This window comes from Platichthys flesus, chromosome 21 (assembly GCF_949316205.1).
Source record: "Platichthys flesus chromosome 21, fPlaFle2.1, whole genome shotgun sequence".
Lineage (NCBI taxonomy): Eukaryota > Metazoa > Chordata > Actinopteri > Pleuronectiformes > Pleuronectidae > Platichthys > Platichthys flesus.
In genome coordinates, this window is record NC_084965.1 from 11811256 (window position 1) to 11836421 (window position 25166).

Below are 25166 nucleotides of genomic sequence, written 5' to 3' on the forward strand. Positions count from 1 at the left end.
AACAGGATACAGACTCTGGTTTGTATACATATATGTATCTATACAGTTGTATTAATAGATTTCCATGCCTGACTCATCTTGGGAATTTAAGGGGATGACATATTCTGTGCTATTCATATCTCATCTCTATCAGATCTGCAGGTCACTCTCGTATTGCTTTGACAGATGAATCCAAAGCACACAACTGTCAAAAACATGTCAGATCTGCTCCCGTCTTTTGTTCACTTCCTTGTTTCATTGACAGTGCACTTCACATAGCAGTGCTTGGGCGGAGGCACCAAAAAGATGATTTTACACATGACTATCAATAGACGTCCATGAGGCCTATTTGAGACCTTTTTTCTTTTAACAGTCAACACTTCTTCCTTTTGGGATATTTATTTAAAGGTCGCCAGACAATCTTCCAGTTTGCTTTTTAAATGCCAGCTTTAGTTTTCAGATCCAAATTCCCGTGACAATGTGCTGCACTATAAAGTCACATCTCATGTAACCTGACCCAGCTGTGTATAGCTCCACAAGCTATTTACACATGCTTTTGACTATAAGAACAACAAAAGACCTATTTTCACATTTTATATATAATACTCTCCTAATTGTTAAGCACGAATCGCTAGTGCTACACGTCACCGTTGTAATGTATTTTTCTAATAAAACACACATTCCTATCTTGGTTAGTGGAACATCATTGTTGTGAAATAATTAAATTGACAGTATGTTAAACTCTGTTTAAAAATGTGTAAATTATCGGTAAAATTTGGTTTATAAAGAAACAACTTGTAATGCTCAAAATTCAAACATATGATTTATGAAGCTTGATGATAAGCCTGTCAATGCTAAACACACGATGTTGTTGGATTTATTAATTAATGAGGTTAATGAGAGAACAGAGTAATTAACCATTCTGCAGGTTTTGCGCAGATTGTTTTGCAGATAGTTGGAGATACTGGATTGAAAAGATCTCAAAAAGCACTACTTAAGTAATGAATCATCACACACACATTCATAAGACTGGAGGGAAGATTGAGGTGTTTACCATCTGTTTAGTAGAAGCACATTAAAACAAATCCAACTTAACCTCTTCAAATCCAAACGCGTCAGCATCGATCTCTATCGTAACAGTCTATAATTAGGTTGCCAAATATCATTTTTCAGATCTGCAGTATGAAAATCAATATTCAGAACAGATCCTCCCACTTCTTGATGTGGCGTCAAATGAGCATGAGTTTGCCAAACTTCAACTCTCAGCTTGTTTCAACCTCTTTGTTTCTGTTTCTGCCTTTCACTCCTCTTGCCAGTCCTGATCCAACAAGTAATGGTAAACATACATGTCTCAGAAATTCAAAATTCAAAACAATCTTCAAAGTGAACATATTTTTGTCCTTGGCTAAAAACGACAAAATATTAATTTCTGAATGGAGGAAAAGAAACATACCTGAATCACAGGCGAACGTCTTGGACGTGTCGTCAAAGAAGATAATCGCCACAGCATGTTTTTTAGTCTCCCGCGGCATCCGGGTAATGTTCTTGATGTTATGGAGCTCAGTGATCTGAGGAGGAAGGGGAGAGCAGCAGCAGCACATTACATGAATGAACACCGTCAGCAGCAAGGGCAGCAGCAGGGCCCAGTGCCATCTTGCACCGCTTTGCTGAAAGTGCAATAGTAGTTCAGGGCGTAGCATTTAAAGGATGGCATATTAAAATAGAAATGTGGGAGATCTCATGGGATAAATAAATAACAGTAGTTATTCTACCGATTACAGAGCCCTCTTTTCAAAAAGTAAGACATCATAAATGGTGCCAGCTCGCTTCTGCTTGATTCCGTGTAGTGAGTTATATATTGATATTTATTCCAAAAGCACAGTATGCACAAATGTGCCCTGACACTGAAACTATATACACAGCTCATCCACTGTTTAAGTGCCTCTCCTTGAAGCTGCTTTTTCAGTCAATAGGGAGACGTGCAATCAAAAGCATCTAAATCACTTTACCAGGAGATTGATCGTGAGCGGGGGGGGGGAAGAGAAGATCACATTTAATTGACTATCACCCGCATTTACAGGCCATTTTGTTCAACAGTCTTCTCTGTGTTCGCTCTGCCTGGGAGATAAGGCCCATTACATTATTGTAGTCCATTGTGTGGTAACTGTGGGCTCTCTGCCAGGCTGTTGGGAATGAATTAGCTGGGCTCTCTGCCCGTATAATAAAGCTTGACTGCTAAAGGTTAAAAGACTAAACCTAATAACACACGCAACATATGTGGACAACAGATTTCTTAGCTTGATAACATCATGTGCAGTAAATTTTCCCGTCTACTGACGGATATCCTCTGCTCAGCATTTGAGTACGACACAGACATCTTCACCAACCAAGGAGGGCAAGGCAAAGTTGAGAAAGAGGAGAGGAGGGTGTAGATGGTGCAAGATTTAAGATATTTATCATTTGTTGTTCCTTATCCACCTCCAACTAAGAATTTAAATATTAATATGAGATGAGGTATGTTTTATCCCTGTGAAGATACAGTATTTATTTGTCCCTCAGGCGAGCTATTCATACATATAACTGACACAAAGTAAGCCGCAACTGTGGGAGTTTCGGAGCCTTGAATTCCACCGGCTTCTCATCTCTATTTGTGTTTAGTGTGTAACTGTGCATGTTTGAGCCTTTCCCTTTATGTGTGTGTGTGTGTGTGTGTGTGTGTGTGTCTGTGTGTGAAATTGTGCATGTGAAGCTGTGTATATAAGGGAGAGAATTGGGTGCATTTCAAGCCTACGGCGCTAGAGACTGAGCAAAGTGAATCTCCTTTCTTCTCCTCCTCTCATATTAAAAAGAGCGGCAGTCGACAGACACAGGCCGGGGACTTTGTGAGGCTGCACTTACGCTGTGTTCACGTTGTTTCATTGAAACCTTAATTACAAGCAGCTGTGGGCTAAGAGACCATTCACGTCACCCATTGACTAGTAATTCTGAATCAGAGATATTGGAAATTTCTGACAGTGATGGTGAAAAAGATCCACAGGCAAGTCAACAAACTGTGGCTGCAAATGCACCATGGCCATTATTAACTACTGCCCTGCGGTTGAAAGACTCCACCCGCCAGTGTTGTTTCGGTCTACATAAAATGATTTAACACCATTGACCTTGAACCAAATCTAAACAGTTAAAGATTCAGTCCAAGCTTGTTAAACTGTGAATAAATTCCCTCAAGGCAGACTTGTGATATCTTCAACAGACCACAAACATGTTTTGTGAGGCCGCAGTGACCTTGACCTTTGACCACCAAATTCTAATCAGTTTATCTAAGAGTCCAAGTAAAGTGTTGTACCCAAAGTTGAAATGATTCCCTGGATGTGTTCCTGACAGAGCATGTTCACAAGGTAAATTTGTGGATCTGAGGTCACAGTGACCTTGACCTATTACCACCAAGATCTTAATTTCGAACTGAACGTTTTAACAGAATTTGAAGAAATCCTCTAAAAGCATTCTTGAGATATTGTGTTCATAGAAATTTGACGGACTGAAAACCAGAAAGCATAATGCCACTGGTTGTCGTAACTGCAGAGACATATGAAGTAGAGAGATAAAGGGTGATGACAATAGAATGACAGTTGTTTTGCAGGTATTTAGTCATTAAAGTACAGATACGATTTTTTCTATTTAATATGTAAACTTTTGGAGGAAATCCATCCAATTGTCGAAATAAGCCGGTAGAAACCAGATATACCAACTTCATTATGAAAGTTGGCTTCAACACATGGTTGAATTTCTGCACAAAATCCCCAGGCAATCTATTTAGTAGTTGTTGAGAGGGAAAACAAAGTGTGAAGAAAAAGCCAATCCCCTTTGTGTTGCTTCTGTAAAATCAGCCACCAGTGCAGCCTATTTCCTCCCAAAGCACTGCAGCGTTGAATGAAGCCCTCAGACGGGACCTTTCTTGATCTCTGTGGCGATGCATTACCAGATGCACTGATGCATGGGTGCACTCATCGCTCACTCCAGCGCTGGTGTATGAGATGCCGCTGGGTCTGGGACAGGGGTTTCAGCCACACAGGATGCCCCGCGTGACAGCATGATGTAGTAGCCAGGGAGATACTTCATTCACAACACATGACTAATACCGAAGCAGCGAGAGATGCAAAGAAAGTGGATAAAAACCCCTATACACCCTAAAATCTCTCAGATGAGCATGAGTTCCCCTGCATTTGGGTAAAATGAGGGATTCAAGAAAAATGCTGCATTTATAATCTTATGGTGGAGGAAAGACTAGTACAGAATACTAAATCATCTATCAAACATTATAAACCTGGAGTCCACGTCCCATATCATCAGCCGTTATGTCCTCTCTGTCGAAGGTCCCACTCCTTTAACTTCATCTCCATTCACCAGGATAATGAGCCATAATTGGGGTATGTCAAAGGGTTTAAGAGGTGGGGACAGAGGCATTATTCTGGATTAGTACTTTAAAAGAAAGAAGAAAGGCCCCTGAGGACTAGATAGAGGTGATGAATGCATCTCAATGGGTCCTTAACACCAGCAATGGATTTACCGGGTGTGTGTAACGTAGAGCTCAATGATGGGCTCTTATATGATACCTAGTCTCATAATAAATTCGTTTATCACTTATATCAATTCAAATAACCACTCGGTCAAATTAATACAGTAGTTATTGATATCCACAGGAGAGTTAATGGCATATATGAGACTTTAGGATTTGTTTTCTAGATGAACGGTTCTCTAATGGTCGTTTTAGAGGAAAAGGGTTGAAGCGTTACCAAATCATTCAGAATCAAACTCTGGAGATTATCAATATTGATTTGTAATTTCATGGCGATCTGGACAATGCATGTTGCGTCATCTTAATCGACTAAAGGATTGACTGCTCGGGTTCCTTAGGCCTCACTGCTCACAAGAAATTATTTCAAACCCCTTTCACATCAATACAAATACAAACACATGCACAAAGCTTCCAGTACCAATTCTTTCTAGGACTCTTTCTTTATGGCATTTCCTTTTATTTTGAAGCACCGTCTATACTTTGTTTTGCTTTCCTGTTAAATACATTTTTTGGGCTGAAACCATCTATTTTATTGCTAGATTCTTGATTCATTTGGTTAATTGTTTGTGTGTGTGTGTGTGTGTGTGTGTGTGTGTGTGTGTGTGTGTGTGTGTGTGTGTGTGTGTGTGTGTGTGTGTGTGTGTGTGTGTGTGTGTGTGTCTTTACCTTGTGGAAGCTTCTGAAGTAGGCTGCCTTCTCGTCTGGGTACTTTTCTAACCGACGGGGGCCTTTACTGGAAGCTTTCTTGAACACCAGCCAACACCTCCGAAAGATCTGACAACAGAGAGCGATATTAGCCCCGTTACACAAACACAACTCCCCTGAAGCAAAGGAAACAGACATTGGGAACTGGAGAAACAAACTACAACAAATCACCAACTCACTATCCAGAGAGGTCTAACCACAAAATTAAAACCATGCCCAAGAGAACTGAGGATGAAGTCAAAAAATCTACAAAGCAGAGAAATTAAAGGACCATCTAAAATTCAAGCTTACTATTAATGACCAAAATCCACTACTAACAAAATGTCAGAATATCAAAGCAAATGATGACATTAAAGGATCTGTGCATGCTTTAAAAAATTTGGACTGCCTTCGGGTACATTTCTGTGGCATTATTGCAAGGCACTGACATATTGTAGATACCACAAATTTACTTTGATTCTGGTCTTTATTAATATGACTCCAAGATAATTATATTTTCTGTGACTAAAAGCCCCTAAAAAGAAGAAATGGAAAAGTAAATTCATCTTTCATCTCATGGAGTAAATACATCTGCTTACATAATTCTTGGCATATATTAATCGTTATTTTTAATCTCAGTATTTGTGCATTAGATGTGTTGGAGTATCCCCATAACAAAGGTTTCCTGAAATTTGAAAAGTCTACTGCCAAATTGCAAACGTTGATGTACAACAGATATTCAAATTGTAAATGTTTGTTAGAAAATATAAAATTTCATTTATTAAATAATGTTTATAGTTATTAATTAATATACCAAATTCAAAATAATTAATTACTGTGATTCATTCTTTTCTCAGTTGTACAAAGCATTGACTAGATAATCCGTTTATTAATAATATAGTATATACAGTAAGACCTCATTGGCATTAGACAGCATTTCAGAATGTGTGCATATCTAGTTATGCTCCAGGATTGAAATAAAAGCAAAATATCAAATGACTTGTGTTCCTGAACAAAGTGCACACTGCAGTACGAGCTTAACAACTGTATAACTGAGATTCAACCTTGACTAAATGCTTCCATATATTAAGGGCTTTGCCACACAGACGCTTTGCTTTCTCTTTCTCTTGCCACACAATGTGCAGACACACAGACACCCACTCACACACACACTCGCTCTCTCTGGTGCAGTAAATAACTGTACATTGTATTGATTACTGGACCACAGTCTGGCCCATCCACAAGATGAAAATGACACAAATACAGGGTGTTGTATATCTGACTACCTCAAGGTCAAATCATGAGGACCGGACAAGTGCACACTGACAGTTTCTCATACAGTCTATTATTATCTTATTACATGTTTATTGCTTCACTGACTTGTTTAGTTGGACAATCCACTGGCTATTAGGGGACGGGAGGGACGGGGTCCTTCACACCTTTAACAGCCGGTATGAAGGTGTGAAAACCCAGTGCAGACTGAGCAGAGCAGCTGAACGTCAGAATTAGTGTGATGGCCAATAGCTTATGAGTCCTTTGTGGTTGCCTATCTTTAATACTGGGACCGCTCTATTTCCTGATGGAGACAGCTGCTATCATTCTGCCTGATGTATGATCGCCTTGGGCTTCATGGTTGTGTTGGGGAACCATGGATGTACGATTAATTTGTTTACTCAGCTGGCGTACTTCATAAAAGGCCCACCGAGTTGAACTTGGCACTCTGCAGTAATTGACTAGAGTGGATCCCTAGGTCCTTATCGGCCTGCCTTGATGGGCCTCCATTCGAGTTAAGTGTTGCCCAGGCACATTTTAAACAGCAAACAACACAGAAAAGTGCTCTGCACATTCTCTAATGCATCGTGTGGACCGTCGTCTACACCGTCCATAAAATACGAGGAGACATAACGGGCGAAGGTGACAACGTCTTGCTCCAAATTGAACAAACCTATGTGACACAAGAGTGCATATGAATCAAATTTGGCAATGGCCATTACCACATTTGTGTCTTCAAAACAGTCAAATTAAAGATGGCCTCAATTCCCCTTTGGGAGCTTGAGTCAATGCATTGCTTCCCACATGCCGCAGACAATGTAATTCACACTAGGAGTGCTCAGATTAAGTAATTATACCAGCACAAAAGCAACCTCAGGGAGATAGCTCGTGCATAGGGGGTATGAATGGAGAGGGCTTAATTTTCCCTGTTCCACAGTTGTCAATGTTTTGTCAAGACAGACCTATTCTGGGGCTGGTGGTGGCTCTTATTCAGAGACACTCTTATGCTGAATGTCATTACACAGATATGAATGAGTCTCTCTGCTGGTTTGGTGTGACTCATTTAATGGCAGAACAGTGCAGAACACACACCATTTGAAAACCACTTTGCCAGCTCCAGCAAATAAAGAAACAAAGAATAGATGAAATGAAATGGTCCCATGTTTCGGCTTTTTGAGCTTTTATCTGATAACGTCACTGTGAAAGCAGTTTTACCTGTAACCACCCACCTGTTGCTATCCCTGTGGGCAATTACACAAACAATCACAGCAAAGCTACCATTACAGAGGATTGGACAAAAAATTAATAATATCATATGCATAAAAAATACTAAGAAGAAAATTGAATCGTGCTTGTTTACATGGGGAAAAGTGGCAGGCTTGTGACCAGAAAGCAGCAATGTCCCTTGCTTTGATTGCTGCCGTGAGTTTAGCTGATCAGGCAACTTAGTTTTCGACAGGCTGTATAATTCAGATTGACCCGCATCTCATCAACAATGTCTTGTGTTTTTCTGATGCAAGGTCCCTTCAGCCTTGAGTCGGGATTTACTTCCTTCTTCCTAATCTTGTTTGTTTAAGTTTGTTCCTTGTTTTTACCAGTCCTGTCCTCTCCAACTGTGTTTTTGAGTATGTGTGGTTGGGTGTGTGAGGGTGTATTTGTGTGTGTGTTAGTGCCTCTTTATAAATTAAACAAGTAAAAACAGATCAAAAGCAGATGGAAATGTGAAGAAAGCAAATTATCATTTTGGTTAAAATTGCCTGTATGTTTGTGTCAATATGTGTTTGTATGTGTATGAATGCAGAAACACAAACAGGATGTATCACCTTATTCCAATTGTTCTCTTAGCTCATATGCTGCAAGCTACATGATATCTCACCAAACGGAGGTATCAGAGAATATAGATTTGACCCATTTAGCTGCGATAAGTGAAATACAACTGTACGAAAAATTATAAGTGGAGTCCTATCATACAGACAGTTAATGACTAAAAACATTCAAAGTCTTTTACTATGATGACTCCACGAAATCACCACTGAAATGCCTGTGATGTGACCAAAGATAAGCCACAATTTGAGAAAGATTTAAAAGAGCAGCCTACTACTCATTAAATTTGTCTGACCTTGATCAAATGGGCAAATTACAATGGGGGGAAATATCCCAAACTCCCAAAAGCATTTGGTTTTTGCGCATGTACCATTACCACAAAATGTAAGAAATCCACTTTGTATTCAACTTACAACCTGACAAAAGGTGAAACATTGCATTGGTTATGACTGAGATCCTCTTCCTTCAGTTCTGAAGTGCATCTTATATGAGTCTATGCTATCAAAAAAAAAGGAACAACCACAAATAGCACAGCAGGGAGAAAAAAATAGGCAGCAGCAAAAGCAACCAAGTGGAGAGAACATTTCAAGGGCGATCCCTTCACTTTTAGGAAGGTCTGTCTGTGGTGAGGAAAACACTTCAGGAGGCACTTGGCAAGGTTCAGCTAGTTCATCAACACCAGCTCTACTAGAACAACCACCATGAGACAGTTGGACGAGAGGACCGGAAGAGGGATTAGAGCCAGAGTATGAGCACAGACAGACAGAGGGAGGCCAAAAGTTTGACGATGCGCTCATTGAAGGTGCAAAATGGAACTGAACACGTCTCTTTACATATAAAACAAGCCTGATGAGTTCTTTTGAGTCCAACTTGGATTCCGGATGCGTAGTTTTGTCATATAAAATAACGTGAGAGGTCTGCTGAAGACTCCCAGTGAACAGACACCTCATGGACCCCCACCTCTGAAGTCACAGACATTTTCGGCAGCTGACCTCCAACACAAAGTTGATTCACTTCACGGAGCATTATCAAACTTTGGCCGTTATTGAGGAACTGTCTCGCCTCTCAAAAAATATGGGACCTATTCCCCCACAGGCAAAATCGCTTGTCATTCGGATGAACCAGGAAACTTTCTAAAGATATGAAAATGATTTCCAATGACAGCCCCTGCTTCAGGTAAATGACTAATCACACGGCAGAGTAAAAATAGCCGTCTGATAGATTCTCAGGAGTGCGAGGGAGTATTGCAAGAGGACTGTAATACCTCAGAGATGCGAATGCACTCATAATTCCTCTGATATTTAATGAAAAACATGAAACAATTGTAGGAAGGGTCGGGTCCCTACAAAAACTCTGATTTGAAGACAACTGCTGCTGAACTTACTTGGCCATAGAAGCTATGAGAGCACTCCAATCAAGACAGTACTTCAACACTCCAGATTTAGCTGCTGTGTTGGATGCAGAAAAGTGAAACTCAGATCAGAGACTTGCTTCCAGAACACAATTTAACTATTGAATAGACTGCCACACATTCAGCGTCCCTAGATGTTGAATACTGGCTTTTGTGATCCCCTGGCTTTCCTGTAGCTCCACCATGACAGTCGTAGCTCAGAGTGTAACATCTTTTTAACAGTTAACAGCCAAGAAATCATATCTTTTCTTCTTGTAAAAACTGCAGGTCAATGTTATGAAATTAGCGAAACAACAACTACTTTACGAATTAGGGCAGTTTAGTCAAACCACTTTAGTCTGTTTTAAAACAATTAACATTTATTTGAAACACTTCAAACCAATACTCACAAACATTGAAAAACTGGCAAAGCAATCAAACATGTTGTTTTTATTGTCTCTCAGCAATGGAGCTCATCAAGTCTTCGTGCTCATTCAGCTCTGCGTACGGTTTAGTGTTCCCCTGGTGATAATGATGCCTGATGGACTATGACAGACCAGGCCCGACCTTATCCGCTCCTGGAGCTGGCAATCAATTTCAGACAGTGGCAGGGTCTGTGCTGCGGTGTCCATCTTTATAATTTGATTTGTTATCCCGTCGGACAGTTGTTACAGCAATCACTGCGCAGCGATCACTCCGTCAACCACAACCCCAGAATCCTCCCAGGGCTGTTCCACCATTCAAACAACTCTCCGCCAAATGTGACGGCTACAAAAGTTTGTATTAATTGCACCCCTGCTCCCGCTGTCACTCTCCTGCCTTGCCGCTAGCTGTCACCTTTGACTTCATGCATAACTCTCCTGCCAACCATCATCATCTCCCCCCCCCACTTGCTGAGCTATATTTTCTTCCGCATTTAAAATGTTTGGACATCCCATAATTTTGTAATTCGCCCCCAACTACAGCTGTTGGCAGGGTGGTGAGCCAGCCGCGCCCCAGTTAATCATAGATTACTTTATCTGGGCCATTCCAAATCCTCATGTGTAATGCAGTGCTACCTCAGCAGCAAGTAATCAACCCCCCACCCCACCCACTCCATCCCAAACACACACAAACACATACACGCACACACAAACATTTCCCCTCCTCACTTTCTCTCCAGGCCTGATTTGTCTCTGTCTGCCCTTCTCTTTCTTCTTAATTTCTCTTCTCCCATTCCTCATCTCTTTTCTTGTGTCTATGCATGATTGGACATTCTCATCAAACATTCATGAGCCAAACTGGTCCCGAAATGTAATATCATAGTATTAGTTACCCTTATTTCATTTTTTTTAAGGCCCTGGCTCTGACTGGGTGGCATTACACACACACACACACACAGGGCATTCATTGCTGAAAACTGGATCCTGGTCACAATGTGGCATGAAATATTACTGAAGACAGGTTCCAGCTGATTCCTCGCCAAGAGCGGAGCGTTCGTGTACCCAGTGTGACAGGGACCGCACGTGCAAGTGGGATTAAAGTGAGCACGTAACAGACAGAAATAAAAGCGGGGGAGATTGAGAGAAAGCATAGGGAGAGAAAAAAATATTTTAAAAGGGGATGAAAGAGAGAAAATTGCAAACAGCAAAGGGGAAAGACATTTGACTTGAGAGAAAGCTTCCCTCCATCAATCCGTTCATCATCATCCTTCAAGGGGGGCTGAAGCTAATCCCAGCTGTCATTGGGCGAGAGGTGGGGTACGCCCTGGACAGGTCACCAGTGAATCACAGGGCCAACACATAAACAAACAGCCGTTTGCACTCAAATTCACACCTACAGTCCAATTCAGCTAAGCCCAGTCTGCACGTCTTTGTACCCGGGAGAACATGCAAATGACACAGAAAGACTGAACTGGCATCCAAACCAGGAACTTTCTTGCTGTTAGGCGACACTGCTACCCACTGAACCACCGTGCCGCCTAGAGAAAAATGATTAGGAGGTGGTGAGAGCAACTGTTGAAAAAGTAGTTTCTGAAGAGACCAGGGCCACGGCCGGCTGCAGGCCTCCATTAGGATTCATGATAAATTACACTTTTAAATAAGACTCGGTGAGAGCACTTGGGAAACCTCTTGATGACAGTGATTGCTGTATATTTTACAGAAATCCCTCTTCTTCTTACCCCATATTTCAGTCGTAACATCAAGTGAACCACAAGCTGAGATTTTCTCAGGCAACCTCACAAAAACTCCTTTCATTTCTCATGCAAATTATCAGCGAGCGCGGGGAAAGTATTTCTACAGTTGTTACCGTGAGGGAGACAAGGGAGGTGTCTGATCCACGCTGGGCAACGGCAGCCTTGAGCAGGAAAACATTAGTTAAAATGTCGCACACTGTGCGGATCCAGGCATCTCAGTTTCTGTAGCAGAGCATTTTTTTAAAGCGCAGCACAAAAATAGCGTTCCAAATTTTTCTGAGGGAGATGTAGGTCAATATTGAAGTTCCTCTCTCAGGTGCAAGGGAGTAAGGGGAGGTAGTGGAGGGAGGGTTTATGGCGTAAAGAGCGTGGCACATTGCCCGTGTCTGCTCGAACACATGCACCCTTCCAGAGTGTAGGGCAGGAGCAGAATGGAGCTGACAAGGACTCAGAGAGGAACTGCTTTTTGTTTACAGGAAAAGAGAGGACAAAGGATTACACTGCAATCATAATCCCATAATCTAACAACACCGTTTTAGAATGTCGCTTAGTCCAATGTGGTGAAGTTATTCCATTGTATATTTCAGCCACTATTGATTCCAGTGACACTGAGGTTGGCAGGCACTGTTTGCTACAGTATATGAGGCTGTGCTCGACCCGAATGCATTAGTGAAGCATTTTCACGGTGGGACAATTTTGCTGTAAGTCATCATTATGACAATTGCCTGCTCTTTAAACCATCCCTCATCCAAACCTCTTTATGCATTACAGCTTTAGTCAGCAATCCTCTGCACACACACACATCCACACACGTAGAGCAATTTCCATTTAATCCATGTACAAGGCTGGAGCGTTCACAGACAATAACGTGCAGACAAAGAAGGATTTGACTATGGCAGAATACCCTCGCCGACGAGAACACCACAGACAGAGAGCAGCAATACAGAGCTGTGTTTTCTTTATAAGTTTGGAATCAGTTGTTCACCAGTGTGTACCCTCTAGTCAGGCTGAATGTTAAACTGCGCTAAATCCATAAATGAGGGAGAATACGGTCTGCATGCACGAAGCCTCATCTGGGTCTTGTATTTCTTGACGTCAGTATGTTGGTTCTCCTGTCGTGAGGAAAATGTGCATCTAGGCCAACAGGTGAGGGGCTCCTACATAGAAAACCAAACACGGAGATTCAGAACCTGCGTGGGCGGTGAATTTAGAGTGAGAGGATGAAAAGAGCTCTTGCCCACGGCCATGACGTCATGCTACCAACTGTCTAGCTTGATTACCATTAGCTGACCGCTTGATTATCATATCAATAAAGACCGGGAAATTGAATAGAGCAAAGAAAAATGTGAGGTGCACACATTTAGCAGAATGTTACGAAACACAGAGTGTTTTCCAGGACACTCTGTGCGAGCGTTTGTTATTCGAATTTCTTCAGAAGCCCTAAAAGCAGTAATCCTCATGCATTGGTGCAGTCCCCCCCCCCCCCCCCTCCCCGGAGGATTAATTCTAAAGAGGTACTCGCTCACTGATGTTCGGGCTTCTTCTGTGATACGGTTAGCTGGGAAAGCAGCAGGCTCTGTGTCTGCAACAGCTAGTCCCTCACAACCAGAGAGCCGAGAGATTTGTGCTCGCCGGAACTAACTTGACTCAGCCACATTTGGTCCGCGAATCAAAAGAGGACACCGAGGGAGTGTGCACGCAATGTGTGCAAGGGAGGGAAATGTGGAAGTGCACTTTTATGTCAAAGAAGAGGGTCCGATGGAGTTTGTCATATTGTTTTTGTCTCATTTCCCTCCAAAGAACACACTCCCTCGGATTAAGTGGGCTGTGATTCAGTGTCACTCTGTGTCTCAGCATGAAATCATTGAGGAATGCAATTATCACTTCGTCCAACAGACGTTTCTCTGAAATTAGAGCGAACAACTGAGAGCGTAAGAGGGGGATGAGAGGGAGGGAGGTGTGTGCGTGGATGGGGAGGGAGTGGGGTAACACCATGCTGACCCCAATGTCTGCTCTCACTTCAAACTTCCTTTTTCAAGTTAAATCTTTATCTACTGGTATATTATACCCCATTACAACTCATGATGGGTCAAGTTTGCCTTATTAACTCCATTTTCTTATATCTCCTAGATTTCACTCCAAAACTTTATCCAGTAACCTTATGTTTTCAATTGTTTTACGGCTGTAAAGGGCCATTACTTTCCCCATTATGACCTTTAAACGATCCGCTCAAAGTGCCACTGCCAAGGCTGCCATATTGTGTGCTCCATTTCCCTTGGCAGTCCTTATCCCAAAAATTCATTCCCCGAACAATAATTGTTGAGGAAATATTAAAAAGCTGTTTAATAGAAAGGGGATCACATGGCCTTGGCCTGTACTCAAGGTCAACTCGGCTCATCACAATGGGAGCACAAATCCAAGAAAGCCGGCAGCTTTTGCATGCAGCGTACAGAGTGAGTTAGCTGGAGCGGTTTAATGCCGCACTGGGCAGGTACCAAACTGTCACCCCGGTGCTCGGCAAGAAGCAAACTGTCACCTCCTTACTATTAAAAGAACTCCCCTGAGAAGGAATAGAGAGAGAGAAGGAGAGTGGAGTACAAACTCAACTCCGAGCAAAACCGAAACAAACAATGCTCCTACACTGGTTGACATGCACACACTTTATTTTCTCTGCTCACACAAGACTGTAAAGGTCAGGATTTTTTTCAACATCACGTTAATGATACAGCACTTCACAATTAGTGACACATGAAAACGTGTTGTTTTCTCAACAGCCTGGGAAGATTCAACAAGCCTTTATTTGCTTGTATTTTCAAGCAGATCAGGTGTGTTATTTTAATTATTTCTCCTCCAGCAAGACAGTAATAATGTTTACATATGCACGGCACTGGGTAAATTAAGAACACAGGCACGAAGACAAGCTCTTAACAAACAGACACACAGCTGAGGCTATCTTTGGCTTCGCACTGTACTGAAAACGCTTGGCAAGCAGGCCGATGAAAGGTAACAGCAGGACAAGAACTCATTATAGATCCTGATTCAGTTTTAAACAAAGGTAGCTGGAACTTTTTTGTTCTGAGAATAACTTCATCTGGTCCACTTTTGAAGCGCCGCACACAACTGTCAGCTTTGACAGCTCATCCCGGAAAACCCGATGTGATACAATACTATCAGATCACATACAGACTAAATTGACTTCAGAGGCAGCTTGAGGGGGATGACTGACACAACAAAAACATCATTTGAGGAAATCTAATGGATCTTTCTTAGGTTTTTAATTCAATATTTTATAGCAAGGACACAAAGGTAAAGAAAATCCTTCTGGAAACTGAACAACGTCACAAAATTGCACACACACAAAAGATACATGGAAGTATACATGTACACATATGCAAATACACATAAACACAGTGTCCACATACTATATGCACACACATAAGCACTCGAACTGAAAGTGAGATTATAGCTGCAGAAGAGATCCCCGAGGGCTGGTCTGCTGATTAATGAGGGGAGGAAGGCAAGGAGAGGAGGATGAAGCAGAAGTGTTAATGGAGCTGTGATAGATTCCTCTAGGCCTGGTGTTTTATAGGTGGGTCTCCAGTGTATCTGCACAATGTAGCAACACACTACCACAGAGACCTGTGAAGCCCGAGCACTGAGTGGGCGGTGTAATATGTGGATCAGATAGACCTGAGTATGGAGCCAAAATACATTCACCTTTTTAAAATCACGCAGCTAACATCACTAAGGGAATTTATATCACCGTGACTGGACATTAATGTATAAAAAGAATATAACAATATAAATTAGTCAGTAACTCTATTGAAACTAGAAAAAAGAACAAAAGATATTCAGGTAAAATGCGGCTAATTGATAATTCCTTGGCGAGACAACTTTCTGACACAGGGAAGGCCTTGTGATTTATCAGGATCAGCCAATGACTTTTGGCACATTGCTGAAATCTAACTTCTCTATTGGCTATTTAACTGCTTCAGCTTACAAAAACAGTTTTGAATTGTGGTATAAAACAACTTGGGTTAGTTAATACAATCGAGGGCTTTGATTCCATTTACTCTCGATTAATTATAGCGATATTATGTCAAGAGACTATTATTCACACTAGCATCTCTGTAAGGCTGTGCCAACACCTTGGGCGCAGCAGTGCTCTGAGCTAAATGCGAACAGCAGCATCGTGCTCATACGGCATGACAACTTATGCTAATGTTTAGCAGGTACAATGTTTACCATGGTCCGAAATGTAAAATCACCATTCACAACTTATACTGAGGCAGAAATGAATTTCTAACTAATTAAATTCCCAACCCATCCAATAACTGAGACGTTCACTAAAAATGACAAAACATTATGGTGGCAATATCAGAGGATAATCAGCCTGCAGGTGTCCATCAGAATTTAAGGACTATCCATCAAGTAGTTGCTCATCATAATCCAACCGTGACCAAAGTTGTGAACTGACAAACAATAGTGACTTTATCATCCATCACTGATAAGATGGCAAAAACAATAAAGTGACTGACATAAACATGAAATGGAAGAAAAATCGAATTAGGCTTGGAAAATGCAGTTGTTGTGTCAATTTTGACTTAAGATGAATCAAGTATCTTGTGTGTTGTCAGTGTGAATGGTCTTCTGGGATTAGAGACCTCTTCTATTGGGCTGTGACATTCTCCTCCGATGGGATTAGAGAACTTTGCAGTTTGGAATGCAGCTCATCAGGAAACATTGGCAACACAAAGCTGATATGGACAGTGCCGGCGTGTTTGTGAATAGATTTCAAAGCGGGGGGGGGGGGGGGGGGGGGCAGAAAGCAACTCTGAGACCAGAACAAGAGAAAAGGTTGCAGGGGCAGAAATTTAAGTTCTGTTTGGTATTTAAAAGCCTGACTTTGAGTGAGGACAAGAAAGAGAGTGTTGATACACTTGTCTCTTTATGGTGCATTACTTAATCAATTGGGGTTTAGACATTTTTAACTAATAACATTTGGCCCTGTTCAAGACAAAAAAAAGAAGCTTTCTTGATAACTAGGGACAACAGGAATCAATGTTGTGAAATGTTAAAGTGAGGTCAGAGATTTATTTATGAAAGAGACTTTATAATAGAGGCCCATTTTTCAAATTGAATAACGAGCGTTGGGCTGTTGTTCCCATATCTTGCGAGAGATGCAATTCATCAGGACCAATAAAAGCTGGTAATTTGTCTTCGAGTCATTGTCTGATGGAGGAAGCTGATGGAAACCAGAGGAAATGACCACGCAGTGTATAGCCCGGCATTTCTGTGAATTAATGCATCCATTCCAAACACATCTATCACGAGAGGGAGACCAAAGAAAGTGGCTTACATCTCCCCCCCACAAGACACAAATAAAATCAGAAGCAAAGCAAGGCCCATTAAAAATCCTCTCTCTCTGCTACAGTTTCAGTTCCTGTTTGGCAAAGCAGAGAACAAGGCTAGATGTGGCCTCCAAATTTTAAGAAATCTAATGATCCACTTATCTGCTGATTCTTTTTCCCCGAGTCACATTTATCCATGTCTAACACAGCTGACTATGTTTTTGTCTACGCTCCACTGACAAGTACAGTTCCTGGGGTGAAGAAATTCTCCCGACATTCACCATTCTAGACGGCCTGTCATTGTTAATAGCGAGCGCATGAAAGTGGCAAGATCCTATCTTAAATGGCTGTGCCATCTAGGACAATAGACACATTGTTCTCCCCTCCTCTTGCCTCAGCCCTGGTTGGTGCTTGTGCTCCAACAAGGGGGAACATACCCACACACCAACACAATGCACACTGTCTACATAAAGGCTGCTTGTTGCGGGATAGAAATACCCACTTGTAAGTCAAAAAGAGCTGAGGGAGACAAAAGAGAAATAATTGATAATGCAGTGAGTTATTGTATACAGAGATGAGAGGAAAGCACCAGTGGGTAGAGGAAAGTATGTTAAGAGTAATAACTGTTGATTTTGTTCTCATATCTAACAACCACAGTAACAAAAAGTGCCTTGTGTGCACTGTTAATGTCTCTGTCAGTGTTCACCGTGATGCATCTCTCTCTACAGGCCTAACAGCGGATCTTAACAGTCTCCAAAACCAAATATTAAAAAGCTTGTTTTTCCTTCTCAGTTAGATGTTTGAAGCAGGATATAAGAAACCTTCTTCCTTGTTGTCACTTAATGGCAGCAATCGTATGAATGGAGAGTACCTGTTAAATTTAGGTGCAAATCCAGTCAGACGGACAGATCCAGGAATTTATTATCACTTTGATTAATTTCTCAGGAAATAGTGAATGACCCCTAATGTAATAAGACATATTTATTAGGGGTTTAACAATTTACTCCGAATCCAATATTTAGCGAATACCTCAGGTTGTTTTTTTTTGGTCTTGTGGTTGTTGCAGCGGAACCTAAATGTTATACGCCTTGAGGGTTGGATCTCTCAGGGTGATTATTGATTGTGCTCTAATTACACCAGCCTAATTTTTACTGCGACTCTGATCGATTAATCCTGATTCGACCAAAATAATGCTGAGATCAATGAGTTTTTACTATTTGGCATAAATTATCAGACAGCTTTCTTTTTCCTTCTGTTTTTCTATTGCGAGATCAAGACAGATAGACTAAGGGTTGTTTGCCTTTGGATTGAGGGCAGTTCTAGTTTTTGAATGATTTAAACTCAATATCTTTCATCCCAGAGTGGATTGTTTTTCGACTGTAGCATTGACAAACTCTAATCCTTCAGTGCAAAGATGGGTAGACACATGGATTTTCCAATCATCTCATCAGTAAAGATTAATAATCAGTTTCTAACCCTGAATAAGTACAACTAGTAGGAGTATTACTCATGTAATAACAAATTGCCAGTATTTCATCCAGTCAATTTCTCTTGCAAGGAGCCACATTAAACCTTCTGTCACACATTAAACTTCCCTGAAACCTTCCAACACGACCAAAGGTGGAAAGAATCTAATAAGCCCTGGCTGCAGTTGTTGTCACACACAGTCTTTAAATTACACACATTAATTTCCCTAAAAACAAACTGTGCGAATGCCCAAGATCGCAGAATGGTTTACTCATAAAAAAGTAATTTTAAGGCCCCAAATCCCTTCAATAAATCGATAAGCAGGACTGTAAACCCTGTTTTTGCAAATGATATCCGTGTGTTAGTGTGATGAATAACCTAAACTCTCAGTCTGCATTATTTGTTTACATCCACACTTTTGGCTGATTGTATTTTCACTCCTCCTCATTCTGGGCCAGACATAATGCATTTTTAATGTGTTTTCTGCTTTGACATTTCATGTTGTTGTTTGACCAAAGCACCCACATAACTGCACTTAGACAACAGCACAGAACAACTTTGTGCCTTTCCATTTTATTCCTGCTATTACAGTTTACATTAACAGCATTTTATATGAGGCATACATGTACATTTTTAAGATATTTGTTGAGATTGTTGGTTTTAATTTTGTTTGGGTTGGAATGAAAAGGAGGTCAGACAACTCTGCAGTCCAACACACACCACACATCATTTGAATGTAAAATGATGCACATTTGGCTGTATATAAGAATAGGTATACATCAGTGTATATGTGTATGTATACATATATCATTACTAAAGGTAATTGACTCCGTTCCCATCTTGCACGATACAAAAAAATCACGGTTAGAAAAAAGCATACAAACATTCACGGCCAATTACGCACCATGTCACGTCATAACATTGTGTTGGAAAAGAAGCTGCATCTTGGCTGCAAAAATAGAGAAGATAAATTATTGCGTTCACCCGAAGTATGATGTTTCCATCACTGTCAATCAGAGCCAGAGCCAATCAAAACCTCTGTTTAACTTCATTTGACCGGAGCGTTAATGGCAATGGCAGATAAAAGCCAGATGCTAGAAGGTGAACGTGGGTTTTTTGCAGTGGAAAAGGGGCTAAAGATACAATCTCTGATTTTTAGATGCCCAATGGCCCCTTAGAATCTCACTGTTCATGCTTTTAAAAATCAACACAGTTCACAGTTCAGGTTTCTAAATAATTATTAGTAGGTGATGTTACGGCCGGTTAATCAATAAACGCAACATCCTCTATGTAATGTGCCTTCATTTGGTCCATGTACAAATAACAGTAATTTCAGTTGTCTAAATCTGAAATAAAGACAATCTCCTTGTTGTGCTGCACATTTACTTTTATATAACAGAAGTCAGTGTTGAGTTTGTTGTGTTGACTGGTGAAAATACTGTGGTGTGAAATAACATTTCAACAAGAACCTATCTGTGTGATGTCACATGCGTGCACATGAAGTGCTCTGTGTTCTCTTAAAAATATGACATATGTGCCCCTGAGCCAGTATCGGATTTACAGCCGCTTTGAAGTGTCAAAACATGTTTGTGAATGGAGAGAGTGAATAGCGGACAGACTCCCCTGCGGCAAACTTGAAATGGCCATCTTTTGTTAGGGTTCCAAGAAAAGTTGGGACGGAATTATTAATCAGCTGACCTTTTCAATTTACCACCGTGATCCAAAACCTGGGGAAACATGTACCTGGGCTGTGACCGGCACACAAATTACTCAAAGGTCATGTAATTCAGCTTTTCAAGAGAAGTCCACCACACTGATAGCATCAGCCGCTTTCCACCGAAATGGATACAAAGAGAGAACCCACATGTGTGAAGGCAATATCACTACTGCTGCTTCCCAGACTCTGCCAGATTTAATGTTTTCCTCTTTGTGGAGACACTTCACTTGTATTTGGCTCCTGTGAGCATTTGGGTTTGTCTTCATGTAGTATAAAAAAAAATACTGTACCGCACAAAGCCGCATGATTAAAATTAATTGAGAATCCACACACTGTTCTCTGGCAGCAGATTGTTTACTTGTTTGTCGAGTGCATGTGTGTGCCAATTCTTCATTGCCGAAGCAAGCCAATTTGTGTGTGTGTGTGTGTGTGTGTATATGGGCCTTTGCACAGTGTCAGGGGGAATAGCCTGTTGGGGTTACGGAGGGTGCAGTGTCGGGTGATGAATGGGCTGCTTTTGTGCTCAGTCTTTCAACTGTCTGCAAACCGATGAAGGAGAGAAAGGTGAGAGAGAAAAGGGGGGGACGAGGTGAGGGGAGATCGCCGGATAAAGCCGGGGGAAGAACAGACGAGGGGAGATAAAGTAGGGGAGAGGAGGATGAGCAAGACACTGTGAAGTGTGGGGAGTACAGGTGAGACGCTGGGGGACAAGAGGTGAGAGAATGGGTGGTAAGGTGAGGAAGTGAAGAAAAGAAATGAGAGACAGGCTACTTGTGAATTCAAGAACACGGCATCGTTGTCTCCTCTGACAACAAAGAGACAAAGAAGTTGACTAATGTCGGAAATCATTGCTCTTCATGTCGGTGAGAAAAAAAGAAAACAACTGTCCCAGGAGGAAGAGAGAGAGAAAGAGAAAGAGACGTAAAAAAGAGGGAGAGAGGGGAGAGAAAGTGGTTGGTAATCTTGATCACTCTGCAGAACGAAGGCCTGACCTCGTGGCCTCAACCTTCACACATGACGAGGTTTGGAAATGAGCCAATCACATTGACGGATGCTGATTCATTCCGCCAAAGCTGCCGGTGTTGGTGTGGCCACTTTAGTTCATATCTCATAAAGGGAACCATTCAGCTGTACCACTTTCCAATAAAAAATACTGTATAATACATTTGAACTGACACAGCATTAGAGTAAAGAGCCAGGTGGGAGAGCTAGAAGGTCAAATGTGATGCCAAGTCTTGATGTTTGATATTTGAGAGACCTTTAAACACTTAAAAAGAAAGTATTTAATAAGCATCAAATGAAGAGGAAAACACCTCCCTGACCTAAAACTCCATCTGAGAAGATATCTGCATATAAAAGATTGATGAATATATGAACAAGAGATGTGTCTGTAGCACTGATCATCCAAAACTAACAACAACTGAGAGCTGGCATCTAGAGATGAAACAATTAATCAATTATTCAAAGACTTTAACACGTCTACTTTACTAATGCATTCATCTTTTTATGATTCCAGCCTTGAGAATTTGTCCGTCAGATAAAGGCACAACGCCTAAAATATATTTTTGTTGCTGAACTTGCTGCTTTTCATTATCTCACGTAATAGTAAACGGAACATTTCTGGAGAGTTTGGGACCATTTATTGGGACAAAAACAAACAAACTGAAGTCCTCGGGCTATGAGAAATTCCAAAGGGAGATTTAATTTCATTAACCAACCGTAAATCCATTTACAGAGAATAATTGGCAGATCAATCCACAATACAAAACAACATTTAGTTCTGACCCTATTTGCACTATTATGTAAGATGAAAAAATGGACTTTGATACAGAATATTGTCTGCATCAAAGTATCAGAGATTGGTGTAAGTATTCAAATATAAGTAATTTGGATGTAGAAGCAAAGAGGACAGTGCCTCTTCTTTTCCTCCGTATCCCTCTGCTAAGACGCTTAACAGCCAGTCAGAACAATGATGCCTAAAACCACAAACACCATTGAGCTGTTTATAATAGCAAAAATAAAACACACCAAATATTTTGTTTGGGCACACGTGTTCCACAAAACAACGATTTTCTCCAACTCTGGATATAATTCTCTTCGACCCAGATGTTTATCTTTCCAGTCAGCCCACGCACGTGTGAGTCAGACACACATTAGGATTTTCATCTCTCTCAAAACACAACACAAAACAAACACTTATATGACAACAAAAATATGCCATTTAGCACCAACAAGCTATTTCCACACAGGGGAAATAATCACAGGGATGTATCAGTGCCTGTTGATTGAGGTATCCAGATCCCTATCCCTTCTCCTTTTTGTCATTCTGTTCTATCTGATTCAGAATGAGAATAACTAACCCTAGCGTGGACGTTTAATTCTTTTCATTCTGTCAGCCACCAGCGGGGTCCTCGGAGGCCGTCGCAGCATGGCGTTTCTCTGATGAAACAGCAGCAAGAGGGCAGTGGGCTGAGGGAGTGGGCGACCAGGACACAAACTCTTTTTTCTCCGCAAACAGCAGGATGAGATGTGGACCTGGGAGAGATACAGCATCCATACCTCCAAGCACAGCAGACACAGCGTGCGTTCTCGTCGGCTTCACAAAGTCATAGGCTCTTCCCCGCATTGCCTATTTTCCATAAATGCACGCCGCTAATAGCCTGAGCAAGATGTCAACAAATGGGGTCGGGCTGTAGCTGTAAAGGAGATAATTTGCGCGCAAACAAAATGTGTCGTGCTTGCGTTGTGTCGGGATTAGGTTGTGCGAGTCTTTTAGGGGCAGCGAAGATCGGTCTTGCTCGACAGTGATCACTCTCAAAGAGTCGTCAGAGGAAAAGCAGCAAACAATGGAGAAATAGTGTTGATGAAGCCAGGTGATGATGTGAGGAGGCAGACATCATTAGCCCCCATCATCACACTTCATCAGAGGGAGAGGGAGTGTGCCTGTTCTGTGAGCGTAATGAGCTGGAAGTACGAACAAAAAGCAGATGGCTTTATGAGTCAGACAATCAGCCACTCATAATTGAATATACATATCATTCATTTCAATATAAGCAGTTAAGCCATCCCCCCCCCCCCCCCCCCCCCCCTCCCCGCTGTATCTCAATGGAAATCCATTATCGTGACACTGAGGAGCCGCAATCACTCAGAATCAGCCGGAGTTCAATGAGACTTTTCATTACTGGGAATAATTCGCTGGGGCAGAAGGAGAATTAAAAGTACAGCAAGAATTGTGCTGACGGATAACAGCGGCGTGATGAACGATGTTCCCCAGTATTATGTTGTCCATCTTGGAATTCATATGACAAAGTGTTAATTAGAGCCTGTTTGAATAATCCGTTGGCTAATAAAATCAGCCGATATAACCCTTTCACAGATGTATCGGTGTCAGCGTTTGCCAAAAGGAAACTTGGTAGTGATTTGTTTACATTTCAGTTAAAAATCGGTGTTATTACCTGGGACAGGGAGGTTATGTGTCAGTGCTGTCATTTTGTTTGTAAGCAAGATTGTGCAAAAGCATCAGGACGGATTACTGTGACACTGGATTGGAAGGATGCAGCATTGGGTGAAAGAACAACTCGTAAAATGTTCTCGTTGATCTCGATAAGATGGCGGTTCATGTAACACTTATTTAACACTGCGAGAGAGAATAATCCACGGATGTATGGATGCTGATGAAAAATATCAGGCACATTAAGGGAACTGATATCTACGAGCATGTGAAACGTGGTACAGACCCAAATCAAAATCCAGATCTAGTGAGATTTAATGTGGCTTCATAAGGGGACTGCTAGGCCTTGGCGGAGGTATACGCTTTCATGCTCTATACATTTGCTTGCATTTATGTTTTCTTTGTATTGATGGGCAATTAACGGTTCAACACATATCAAGCCATGTTTACATTTCTTTGTCGACATCTTAAGTGTCAATGCCATTATAGTATAGTATAAAGTATATACAGTATATTATCTCAGAAAATCATGAAATCAATAATAGTAATTTCCCTAATGACACGATTACAAAGGGATGTATTTAAAAGACTTTTAAAATTGCATGATGTGGCTGCTGTCTATCATAATCCTTTCGAAGATTTAAGATTATTAGCCTTTTGTTTATACAGCATTTTATCTCTGTGTGTTTAGTTTGCTATTATAAAAGGGGTTGAGAAAGTGAGTCTCTGCAGCCCAACACAATCTGATCACCGGTCAGGCTCGATCCAAACTTTCCTCGAAAAGAAGTAAAAGTGATGCAGAAAGCAGGAAGCAGGATGTGCAGCCACCTGCACCTGGCACTGAGCCGTCGAGTGTTTCAGGTCTGAGAGAAACTGCTCTAATCTGTTTCTGCTCTGCCTGCGGTGCAATTAAAGCCTCTGTCTTAATCCCTGATGCTTTCTTCATCCTCCAAAAAAACTCCTCTTCCTCCTCCTCCTCCTCCTCCTCCTTCTCCTCGAGGCAGCAAGTGCAACAGTACTCACCCCCAGCTTCTTACTCCGTATCCGCACGTATCCCTGTTTCACTATGTCGTTGAAGTTGGAAGCCATGGTGAGGAGGGGACAGGGGACGGGGACGGGGGGGGAGACGCTTCCTCCCCGGAGCCGGAAAAAAACAAATTCAATATAAAGTAGACGCCTCTATTTTAAACCTGGCGGAAGGTTTTGTTCGCTGCGACATCCAGCCGGTGAGCAACCTGCCCCTGCGTCCGCGCTCAGGCTCAGGCTGCCCGGTCTCAGCGGC

At 41.6% G+C, this 25166-nt stretch overlaps 1 protein-coding gene across 2 annotated transcripts in view; it reads right to left on the reverse strand.

The window, feature by feature from the left end:
* dok6 (docking protein 6) overlaps positions 1-25166 on the reverse strand; it is a 44038-nt gene extending 18872 nt beyond the window's left edge. For both annotated transcript variants that reach the window (XM_062379785.1, XM_062379784.1), the window contains exons 1-3: positions 24908-25166; positions 5219-5326; positions 1433-1547 (exon numbers count right to left, since the gene is read on the reverse strand). In XM_062379785.1, the coding sequence (XP_062235769.1) occupies positions 1433-1547; positions 5219-5326; positions 24908-24973 (289 nt within the window). In that variant the 5' untranslated portion in view covers positions 24974-25166. The remainder of the gene's footprint in view (positions 1-1432; positions 1548-5218; positions 5327-24907) is intronic.